The 12,535-nt window shown below is 43.6% G+C and overlaps 1 protein-coding gene across 6 annotated transcripts in view; it reads right to left on the reverse strand.

Annotated features, from left to right (window-relative positions):
* Positions 1 to 12,535, reverse strand: part of SYCP2L (synaptonemal complex protein 2 like) — a 1,177,754-nt gene that overhangs the window by 363,453 nt on the left and 801,766 nt on the right. For all 6 annotated transcript variants that reach the window (XM_085606974.1, XM_085606977.1, XM_085606975.1 and 3 more), the window contains exon 25: positions 4,138 to 4,192. In XM_085606974.1, the coding sequence (XP_085463100.1) occupies positions 4,138 to 4,192 (55 nt within the window). The remainder of the gene's footprint in view (positions 1 to 4,137; positions 4,193 to 12,535) is intronic.

Consider the following 12,535-nt stretch of genomic DNA (forward strand, 5'->3'; position numbering starts at 1 on the left):
TCAATGATATTCTAAAAAAATTATTGTATGTGAAACGCTATGTATATCCATTGGATCACTAAATCTACCACCAATAAGAATAAAAATCATTATTCCAAACAAGGAAACTAGACTTCTTGATCTGAAGGCTGGGGCAGCAGTGTTGAATTCTTTAATAGTCCTAAAAGTACTGACCCTCCCTCCCAGAACTTTTGCAACTTATTGAATGCCTTTTTCATCAACAAGAATAAAACCATAAAAGACAATATGCCGGTCAGTAAGAACAGACATTGCGTCAAACCGGATGATAGGAACCCCACCATTCTAGCTACCTTCTCCCCATTAGCAATGAACGCCTCATTGGACTCCTCCTGTTCAAGGAAAAGTCAGGCTCACCAAAAGATCCTTGTCCTCCAAGGTTCTTAAAATAGCTTTTTCTAGTATCCTGGATCTTGCTCGGTCTCTCTTGAACTCCTCCTTTTCTCAAATATGTGTACCTAGCTCCTTCAAAGATGCTGTGGTCATCGCAGTTCATAAGAAGTCTGGTGAGGCTCCTTTCTTGCTGAAAAGCTATCAGCTGATTTCTCTACTGCTGGCAAAACTGTTAGGAAATTCATAGGGCACAGTATAATCTCCTGGTGGACCAAGTCAAAGTTGCGGAACTCTGCTGCTCTGCACAAGACTGGATCAAATCATTCTTGAAGGAACAACCCCAGTCAGCATGGCTTACCCCTAGCAACAGGAGCTCATCTAGACTCTAGAGTAGCTCTAGGTTCCTCCCTTTCATCACATCTTTTCAATATATATATCCACCCACACATCCAGGTGTTTTAAAAACAAACTGTACAATCTACAATTATGCAAATGACCTGCAGGTACTTTTCTGGATAGAAGACTCCTTGTTGCCTAAGGAAAACCTTCAAAACACTATGCATTTCATCCATGACTGGATGAATAGCAACCATCTTAAACTCTAAGCGAATAAAACTGAGGTAGTCATCACAAAAAGTAAATTGTGCTATTAAAAGGTCTCCCACCGCTTCTAAAATAATAAATTTGTAAAAATCTTGGAGTCGTAACTGACGAGGAGTTATACTTGAAACATCAGTTAGGAGCAGTAATTTCTTCCTGCTTCTTATCTCTTCATAGGATGAAAAAAATAGCTAACGGTCTCACCTTTTACGCTTTGATTCACGTAGTGATAGCATTGGTTATATCCCGTCTTGACTACGCTAATTCTTTTTACTTTGGACTCCCTAAGGCTTTACTGTCAAGGCTCCAAATTGTTCAGAACCATGCAGAACGTCTGACATATGAACAGCCTAAACACTCTCACATTACCCCCCTACTGAGAGACCTGCATTGGCTCCTCATGGAGCAAAAGATTATCTTCAAAACAGGGTGTATAATCTTTAAAGCCCTTGCTGAGCACTCCAGACTTATGAAATACACCCTGAATATGGCACTACGATCATCCTTTCAGAATCTCTTTTCCTTACCAAAGTCCAAAAAGAAAGTATCAGTGGTTCCAGATTCTCTGCCTTGGCCCCTTAGATCTGGAACTTACTTCCTATCAGTACACGGATGGCTTTAAATTATATAAAGTTCAGACAGGCACTCAAGACCTAGCTATTTCAACAAGCTCACAACTAGTGCATTCTCTCTATGCAGCAGGTCTTTCAGTTATGTTCCCTTTGGCTATTTAGCACTATGAAACCTTATGGTGTAAGTAAGATCTACAAATATCTGTAACATAACATACTTCCTTTAATTTATTCTAGGAAGGGTGGACAGGCCTATTCTGTGATCATGGCCGCAACAGATTTTTCTCTTTTGCATCCATGGACCCAAAATGGACAACAGGAGAAAAAAAATCCCTTGTCCAATTGTTTTTTTAAATGTAGTCAACAGATTGCTTATGAATCCACATTTGTGGACAATTGGCAGACTAACAGTTCTGAGATCTAACTTTTAAACCCTTTCAACCACACCTCAAATTGTTTTTAAAACCCATATTTCTCAAAAGATGCTGAAGGAACATACACTAAACAAAGAGAAGGCACTGCCTTGAGTAAAAATCTACTTTTATACCAAGCTTTGTGGAATTGCGGCCAAAGTGGTTTTCTTTAGTGGATAGCAATCATTCCTATCAGAGCTACAATAGGAAAAGATACTTTTTTGACACCCTTTTTTGTGGTTCTGCACTAAACTTGCCATGCCTAACCAAAACTAGATGACCCTTTTTGGAGAGTATAGTGCAGATTCTTTGAATGATACAAACGATATTAAGAGAACAAAAAAAATGCATTTTCAATGGAAACCTGATCTAACACCATAGAGTGGAACCCCTGGCTCTTTAATATATTTAATGAATATGGCTAATAAGATTTTTTAATGTCCATACATACATATAGACAGATAGAGGTAATGACACGTGACTCCAATGAAAGTGTGGCAAAAACTTACTAGCGATGTAGTGATTCCGGATGTTGTGGCTGTGACATACTTACTCCTGATGTTAAGCCCTCAAAGCACTAAAGTTATACTTTCCTAATACGTCCCAGTCAAATAATAGGTTTTTTTTTTTACCGTAAAACTTGCTATATTAGCCCGTAGTCTTACCTTATCGCATCTTTTTCACCTTAATTGTCAACTCAGACTTTGGTTTGGACTAACACTTCATGGCTCATTGAGGACAGGTGGGGTCTCTAGCCACGTCAGGCTTGATTTTTACACCTAAACCTGTACCTTTCCATTCTCACCACTTCCGCCACAGATTTCTACGCCCAGATAACCTCCGCTCCGTTAGCTATCCCATGTCACCCACAAGATTTTCCTTAATTCATGTCACCACTCATCTAGAAGCTTTCCTATGGTCATCTAACAAGTCACCGTTGTTAGCCTTCAAATACCTGTTAATGATTCTTTTAAAGACAACATGTCGTGTTTTACCCATTGCAGTCTACCGGTATTGTAGAGATACCTCAAACAGAATTTAAATTTTACCTGTACGTTAAGATTAATGGAGAAAAACATTATAAAAACATAATCCGCTACATTAAACAAGAAAAAATAAATGTTCTTCACCCACAAACAGGTATGATTATCCTTTAACTCGTTCCGTGCTCATGACGGAACCACGCCGTCATGAGCCACGGTTGCCGTGTGCTCATGACGGAGTGGTTCCATCATGCTGCGGCCGTTGGCGGCCGCGCCGCCCACGCGGCGCTAATTCCCCGCCTGTGCGGGCGATTAGCGCCGTGGGCGGAGTCATGACGGAACCACTCCGTCATGAGCACAGCCCAACCGTGGCTCATGACGGAGTGGCTCCGTCATGAGCACCGCACCACCGCGCTGCCCCTCCCGCACCCCCCAGCGCTGCGGCGGAATTTCCGCCGCAGCGAAGGGGTTAATAAAGAGAGCCAGAAATCCCATTAAAACACAAATTCCTTATTACAGGTGACATGTAATGCACCTAGTTGCCTGTAATAAAGGAATGATATAGCCGCTAAACTGTAATAACTTATTACGGTTGAATTCTGATGACAATGCCTGCAGCCATTGTCTGCGGTCAAATGAAAAGGCAGGTCACAGAGCATAATTAAAGATACAGGTTCAAAAATGAAACCAAATCATGGCTTTTCCTGCAGCTGTTTTTCCAAATGTATAATGCTAAGCATAAAGGAGACTGGTTTAAATTTCTACGCTTTAGGTTATCATAGGAAAGATATAATCTCGCTGCACATTCTGAGTAAATGGTTAAAAAAAATCTGTCATATTAAACTGACTTCGTTATCTTTTTGCAACAAATGTCGAACTGCTTTTTGATGCATCTAATTATGTACGCAAGATTCTAATGTTATTCTTTATGTTAACAAATATCTTGACCCTTACATGAAATAGCAACACAAAGGATTTAAGAGTTTTGTAGAAAGAGTGAGGCTGTGGCCATGCATTGAAAGGTAGAAAGTACCCACGCCATACTTTATCAGGATACTGCAAGTCACCTCAAGTTTCCATGACATTATAAAGAAACTCTGCCTTCGGCTTGTTTCTCTATATGGTCATGGAGCTCCTCTGACTTGCCATAGAAATATAAGGTATGGCAAGAGGGAATTTATCCTATATTTATCACATGTTACAGAAAAAGCAACTTACTACTCTCTTTCCTGAGCTGCTGGGTACATCTTTCAAGCTTGAGCTTTGTTTCTTCCTGAAATAAAAAAAGCAGTCTATCACGCTGAGCAAGCATACTAGAAAAACAGAGCGGTGACAAGAGGACTAAATTGTCCAAACACTGGCATGAATGTTACAGCTCACGCATGACAATTTAGGCAGCATAAATTACTGATGAATGCAGTTTCTTTTTGATACCAAAGATTTTTCTTGTGATTCAAAATGTCGTCAGTTTTCACACACTACTAGAATAAGCCAAGTGACCGGACCTCACTTTCTTTCTGAAAGCAAAAATATTGCCAAGTCCAGCAAAAATAATGCAAGAGTAGAAGCACTCTTCATCACAGATTGATCCGGGTTCTTGCCATACACTATAGGAAAAGCCACAGGAATTATGCAGCACATTAGGATCAAATTGTGTGGCAGGGTTGACTGAATTATGTGACAGGGACAGTTAATTTATACTTCAATTATTCTGCACCTCTATCCATCAAAATGGCTTTGTGAACAGTATACTCTATTTTGTATGTCTCAATTATAAGATGCACTTTGGGATTTAAGACTTGCTACCATACAAAGATACAAACGAAATTGTTATTCTTCCAAGGTTTAATTTCCCGGTTGAGATAATGCAGCTTTGAGAGCAGGGTCTGCCAGGTGAATAGAAATTTGTGATGATAATGAATAAATCATGACGAGGAAGTAATCATTCCAACCGCCCTATATGAATTACGTATAGGGAGAAAACGTTTTTTTTTACCTGCTGTAGAAAAAAAGCCTTTCCCCTAATCCACCAAAAATGTACTCAATCTGGCAGCAGTATCATCTCCTTAAACGGGTACCTAAAGTAAACTAAAACTGAAGGCACCAGTTAACTTTCATAAAGTGGCTTGCAAAGTAATGTATCATGTGGGCAGCAACTTTAATTATTGATCCATTTCAGCCAGAAAGTTTAGGTTACAATAAAAAAAAATTATGGAGTAGAAGTTAGATTATAAATTGTGTGGCAAATTATGATAAATTTAAAAGGGCATCTCCAGCACTTCTTGCATTAGTAAGCCTTTAATGGAGTAAGTTTAGTATTTGTAAAAAGCGGCAGTACATTAAATGTACCTCTGTATTTACATTTAGAGAATATGCAGATATGCTTACAGTACCTCTGGTACCTTTTCACCTATTAAAATGTGATGTTATGAAGTGTTTGTCAAAATGTTCCATCCTGTTTATAACCTGCACATCATTATGAACAAAAGTGCACTTGTGCTGTGTCCCATAATCCAACTGATGCCGAGTGTTGGACATGGCCCTTTCTGCAGGGTCATTCCCAGACTTTTAGCCTTCACTCATCCATTTTCGTTGAATCCAGTTTTGTTGCTTAAGGACTCTGTGCACTTTACCACTGCTAAGCAGTGCTAAAGGGCTGGTGCTCTTTCTCCTTAAAACATAGTAGAATTGGCTTATAACCAATTTTTATATTTAATTCACTGGCAAGTCCCTAGTAAAGTGGTACTACCTTGGCACAGGGCCTGTACATTAAATGCTACTAGTGGACATGCAGCACTGATTTTGTCATCCCATTAAATAGCACTTTAAACATGTCTCAGGCCTGCCATTACAGTCTGTGTGTGCAATTTTTAAACTGCCGTTTCAACCTAGCAAAGTAGACATTTTAGCAGGCCCAAACCTTCCTTTGTACTGCATATAAGCCACCCGTAAGTTAGATCCTGGACAGGCCGGAAGGCAGGGTGCGGTGTATTTAAAAAGTAGGACATTTACTTTTAAGTTTTACATGTCTTGGTAGTGAAAAACTCTTACATTCTTTTTTCACTAGTGGAAGGCCTATCTCTCCCATAGGGTAACATTGGAATTACCTCATTACATTTTATGAGTGCAATATTCAAATGGAAATAGGTAATCAGTTTGGTGTTTCTGGAATCACAATTCGAAATCCTAATTTATGGTTAAGTTGGATTTTGAATTGCAAGTCTGAAAATGCGACTTATAGAAAGTTGGCATTTTCTTACCAAAGCCACTTGGTGCTGGCAGCCTACAGGGGTCAATGACTGGGTTTAACGGACAGTTAGGCTTTGCATTTTCCTCCAAGACAGCCACACACAATGGGGAGCTTACGTGTGACTGGATGGGACATCACTAGCAGGATGGGAGGGAGGAGCTTGGCCCAACCCCACTTACACTTTAATAGGCTGTGTACTGTCTACACACAATGGGTTGCAAACCCCCTCTAGCTAGTCTGGAGCCAGGGCCATGAAAGCAGGACACCTGTGCACTTCAACGCATGCCTCTGGAAGCTGCTCCCCACCTCAAAGGCACAACTGAGTATAAATAGTGGACCACCTCTTCAGTACACTTCTGGACTTGCGGATACTCTGCCAGAAAGGACTGCTGTGCTTTTGAAGGACTGCCACTTGGCTGGACTACTGCCCTGCTGTACTGTGCTTTGCTGTCCTGATCTGCTGCTGGGTGCCCTCCTGCCTGTGTGAGCATGGCTGGACTTACATCACTTGAACCCAGAACCCAGAGTGATTTCAAGGGCCAGTTTGCTGGCCTCCTGGCCTGAAGCCACAGGAAAACAACAGGCTTCAAACAACCTTGCACCTGAACTCTGCCATCTGAGTATACCCTACCAAGTGGTGCCACACAAGTACTTGACCCTTGGAAGTGGGCTTAAGGTGCTTTGCCTGCCTCTGTGGATCCAGCAGAACCAACGCATCACCTCTGCTGCGCAGTTCAACTCCGAGCAGACCCGACGCATCTCCACTGCTGCATGGATTGGGCCCATCGCAAAGACCCGCATTGCCACTGCAACCCACATCACATTCGGATATGCTACTGAGTGGAAATGCCTTGATGCAGATCCATGCATCTCTCATCGACAGCGGCTTCGACAATGATGCCGGACTCCGCATCACAGCCCCTCGGAACCGACACATCACCCCAACTGTACGGCACATCCCAAACTTCTGTCGACGAGGGCTTGCGATGCGAATTCCGGATTTTAAGCAATGATGCAACAGGATTTCGCACCACAGCCTCGCTGCATCTCGGAATGGACACATTGCTTCAGCTGCGCAACGCATCTTTGACATGGATCCACACAATGCTCCACAAACCAGGAGTGAACATACTTTGTTGAGCGGGCTTAACTGGGTCCTTGTAGCCGGCCTGTGCTCCAAAGCGGTCGGCCTGAACTTATGACAGCCACAGTTTGCACTTTACTCCCTTTGGAGCTATTTTTACTCAAATCCTTACCATTTAATATCTCTGGTTCTACTGATTGGATTTTTGTCATTTTGGTTTTGTTTTATTTATTAAACATTACTCTATTTTTCTTGTGGGCTACTTTTGTGGTGTGTTTTTATTGTGTTACTGGTATTAAGCATTGCACAAATACTTTACACATTGCCTTCGAGTTAAGCCTGACTGCTCTGTTCCAAGATATCAGAGGTTTGAGCACAGGCTAATTTAGGGTTTGCTTGTGACTTCACTCTGAGAAGAATTGTGGTTTCTGCTTACTAAGGGGTTCAACCCCTCCCCCAGTAACCCAATTGCTTACACTGAGACACTGGAAATATGCATTTCTAATAAGTGTTCACTAAACTCAGGGATTCATAAAGCTTCTCTAGGATGCTGGCAGTAGTTTAGCAGCAGAAAAATTCTGTCATACATTTTATAATGCAAGGTTCGAAGTGATGTAAGGAATATTGTGCGAAGGATGAAGGAAGAGGGTCTGGTGGTAAAATGTGGAGAGCCATACACTTGAAGGATACACCGTACTTCACAGCAACTTCATCTTTTCAAATGCAAGAAGAGATAAGGTTTCACTGGTGAAGGTGTGCTCAAGAACACTTCTATAGAAAGTGGAATAGTTTTTTCAGTTTCAAGGCTGTCAAGACCTGTTAGCCATGAACCCAGGCTGAACTCAATTTAGAAGCTGATCTTGTACCCTTAATTTGGAGTGAATTGAAAGCCACAGATTCAGAAAAAGAAAATATTTTTCTTTATTTTTCGAATGCATTTGCTTCCTTCTTTCAATTTAAGGTTAGTACACAACATTGTACAGATGTTACACTTGGTATTTTCAGAGACAGAAGAGATTGCCAATTCCTTTATAGAGTGTACTCTTTGTTTAAGGTTGATACTCTGCCAATCATTACAAATTGCTCCAATACATGCTCCATGATGAAGTGATTCGATATGGCAGTAGTTAGGAGGCGACAGATGGGGTAAGGAATTGCAGCCTATGTTAGGCTGTGACTGAAGTGGCTGACGGGTGAGTATGTCAGAATCCGCAACAAACAACTTATAACTAGGCCTGGGTGGTGAACTCCTCTCTGTTCGAGGAGTTTTTCGCACTAACCGTGGAGAGGAGTTTTTTTCTCGCTCACGCTTGCCAACGGTAAGTTGGCGGGTGCGAGCGAGGAAAATCTAATGCTAGACCATTTGCCTGCGAGATTTCTCAACGCGGGCAGTCGCTGATGGTCGCAATCTCTCGCGTTGAGAAACATTCCGTTCCCCTTGAGGAAGCTACAGCTTGAGTAGAACTTCTACTCGAGTGGCAGAGAGAAGCAGCGCCCTCTTGCACTATGGAGGATGCTGTTCACGCTGATTTTACAGCACAGGTGTGAGAGGGCCCCAACCCACCCCGGGATACACCTACCCCTCCGGATGACATTGTTCAATCCAACGACCAACAGCAGAGTGGGACCCGGATTCGGAACAATGACATCAGGCAAAACGGGAAGATAGCCCCGCCCCCATATCATGTGTTTACACAGGGGGAAAGACACTGGTATAACGCGGCGGTAGGAGGCGGAGCTGACCCCAGAAGAGAAAAAGGACTGTACGGAGAGAGGAGAGAGGACAGAGAGCACGAGAGAGGAGCAGATCGGGTGGAAGACTCAAGAGGCAGAACCAGAGACAAGGACGTTGAATTCAAGGACGACGAGCGGTGGAGTGAGGAGTGGTGGTGGTATCCTCCGGAGGATGCAGGAGATCGTTGCGGCAGAGCTGGTGAGTGACAATGGGAGGGGAGAGCAGGGAGAAGGGACCGAGGGTAGCGGGAAGGGAACAAGAGCCCAATCACGAGCACTGTGCATGAAACGCTGGTCACCCGCCTAACACTCTTTCCCTGAGACCCGGTGGTATACTACCTTGAGACCCACAACAGAGGGGCTGACGCACATCCCTATTGTCAAACAAGGGGAGCTGTTGATTCTGGAAGCAGGATCCCCAATTGCCATATCCGGCTATCCTGTGAAGAAGCATTCCAGGTTTTGTCCTTCTTATTTCTATTTTTGGTTTCTTGTGTTTCCTTTTCCTTTGTTTGGTAATATTCCACTTCCTTCTTTAATTTGACTTGCGGCACCGGACAGGTGAGGTGAAGGGTGCACTTTTCTCTGAGCCCCCACAAACAGTGACTGACTGCTCCTTTCTCTCTCTAATCTTGAGCCTCCGGGAAGACCACTGAAGAGAGAGAGTGAAGGCGAGACGAAGGACGCAAGACCAGTGAAGCCTGAGGAGCAAAACCTGAGGGACGGAAAACCGACACCTCACCTACATCTGGACACTTCAATAACCTTAATAAAACCGTCAGCATTAAGAAATACAAACAGCCTCCGTGTCTGTTTATCCAGCCTGTGCTCCCATAGAGGGACAAACACCCAGCACTAAAAATCAGTGCGAATGGCTCGAGGTAACCCACTCTTCCGCTCACAGAACTCCACATAGCTTGGCGGAGTTTTTTGTCACTTGGCGGAGTTCCGCGTAGGAGAACTCTGCAAACCCCACCCAGGCCTACTTATGACTCTGGAGGACATCCCTCAGTTTCAGATTTCTACAGAGTTCATATCCAAGGGTGGGTCACTGTCCAGCTGGCTGGTTGCCCGGAAATCAAAGAAGTTGTGTCAATTGCGCTCATTGTCGGCAGAAGTGAAAACAATTTTCAGGCATAAACCTCCCATATGAATGTATGAGAAGCCTTCTTTAACTAGTCTTTTGTAGGTGTTAGTGGCTGACAAGCATTACCTTAGCCAAGCCTTCAATTTCTCAGAGTCTCCTTGTTAGAAAAGGGGGTCTCTAGTTGGCAATAGTTTGCACCTTTGCATAAGTAGGGACCCTTGCTTCTAGTCAGGTTAAGGGAGTTACACCCTTAGACAACCCCTGCTCACCCCCTTGGTAGCTTGGCACAAAACAGACAGGCTTATATTAGAGGCAGTGTGTAAAGCATTTGTGCACACATGCAGTACTACAGTGAACAAATGGACAACACACCAGTTTAGAAAAATAAGTTATTTTTATCTCAACCAAACTAGACCAAAATTACAAAAATCCAACATACAGTTATCAAGGAATGACTGTTAAAAGGGAAAAACAGTTCTGTCCATGGCAAACTATAGATGCAACACTTTCAACACAAAGTACCTTGGCTGGGTCAAAATCATAAACAAAAACAGCCGCAGGGAAGGTGATGAGTCTGTTCCTTAAGTCCAGGGAAGGTGATGTGTCGGTTCCTTGCCCCAGTGGAGGTGATGCATTGGTTCCTTACTGCCACGCAGGGGAGGGGATGAGTGAGTTCCTTTCTGAAGAGGAGGTGATGCGTAATTTTCTTACTGTGCGGGGAGGTGATGCGCCAATTTCTTACTGCAGCGCAGACGTTGTTGTAGACTTGGCGCCCTGGTGCAATGCTTGGGATTTGGGGATGCGTCGGTTCTCGATGTGGCAGCAGCAACGACGCTGCATTGATCTCTCCAACTGCGGTCCCATGATGTGTCGGTTCTTGCAGCTGCACAGCAGGGCCTGCTTCAGAATCGGTGCGGTCATCTCAGACTTTGGAGCTCGGTGCTCAAGATTCGGCGTGCAGGGATTTTTCCAGGCGATGCAAGCGCTGCGTCAGTTTCTTCAGTGGCACAGTGGTGATGCGTCAGAATAATATAAGGATGCGTCATGCTTCTTTAGTTGCTTCTCTTTTCCCAGTTCCCAGCAGCAGGAACAAACTCCAGAGGCCCAACACAGGAACAGGCACCTCTTGCCATGTCAGAACTCCTAAGAAGGAAGTTCAGGGGAGCTGGTGGTGAAGTCTTTGTGTCCCTGAGGCTTCAGAACAGTAGGCAAACTCTACTGCCAAGACCTTGGAGTTCTTCTTCAAGCAGGAGACACAGCAAAGCCATTGTCCTCTCCTTGGCAGAAACAGCCAATGCAGGCCAACCCCAGACAGCACACAGCAAAGGGGCAGTACTTCTCCTTCAGCTTTCCCAGCTCTTCTCCTTGGCAGATATTCCTCTTGAGTCCAGAAGTATTTTCTAGTTCTGGGCCCCAATATTTATACTCAAGTTCTCTTTGTTCTCTTGTCGCAGAGAGGCTCAGTCCTCAGTCAAAACAAATTCTGTCCTCCCTGGTCAAGCTTCCAGGCAGAAGGTGGAGACAGCATTGTGTACGGCAGACCAGGTCGATTCAGTTGCAAGGAAATCTCATCCCGCTACTCTAAATGCAGTACAAGTCTATTCAGCCCAACCCTGACGCCTCCAGGAAAAGCAGGACACACCTCAACCCCCCAGTCGCTGTCTACAGTGAATGCACATCCCCAGACCCTGTCACTTCAAAGCCAGACAATCAATACACAAACAGGCAAAGGCACACATAATGGCTAAGCAAGAAAAAAAACCTTTCTATAAGTGGTATTTTCAAACACAATATAAAAATCCTCTTTACTAAAAGATTAATTTTTATATTCTGAGTTCAGGCATACTAAACTCCATCCTTCTATATTGTCCCAATGGGAAGTTAATCTTATAAGATGTTCTAAATAAACTCCCATTCTATCCTATGCGACAGACAGCCTTTCCATAGTAAACAAGCATTTGCAATGCAATAGGTCTCGCATTTACGCGAGTTTGAGCTATTGACATTGCAAACAACAATGCCTTTTATTTTTGTTTTGAAGACATAAACAAAACAAAAGGCATTATCATTCACAATGCCAATAGCTAAAACTTGCGTAAATGCGAGACCTATTGCATTGCAAATGCTTTTTTTCTTTGCGGCCTAGCTCGCCTGCAGCTAAATCGTGCAACAGTATGAGTGCGATACCCTCTTTCGCTTTCCTGTTCAGTGTGGCTTGCCACCTCTGGGTCTGCTGGCATGAAAGGGGTAACCTTGGTGTTTGCTCTGTGACTTTGCAGTTGTTTATGTGAAGGTGCAGACTGAGGTACTGTTGTAAGGGCCAGAGAGGACACCAGATATCAACATAGCGCGTGCTCTAGCATCTATTCTGCCGGAAGGCTCAACCAAGCTTCTTTTCGTAGGTTTTCTGAAACACAGGGATTACCTTCTCAGGTCTGAACTGGGCCCATTCCGGATGCTC

This window comes from Triturus cristatus, chromosome 5_2, assembly GCF_964204655.1.
Source record: "Triturus cristatus chromosome 5_2, aTriCri1.1, whole genome shotgun sequence".
Taxonomy (NCBI): domain Eukaryota; kingdom Metazoa; phylum Chordata; class Amphibia; order Caudata; family Salamandridae; genus Triturus; species Triturus cristatus.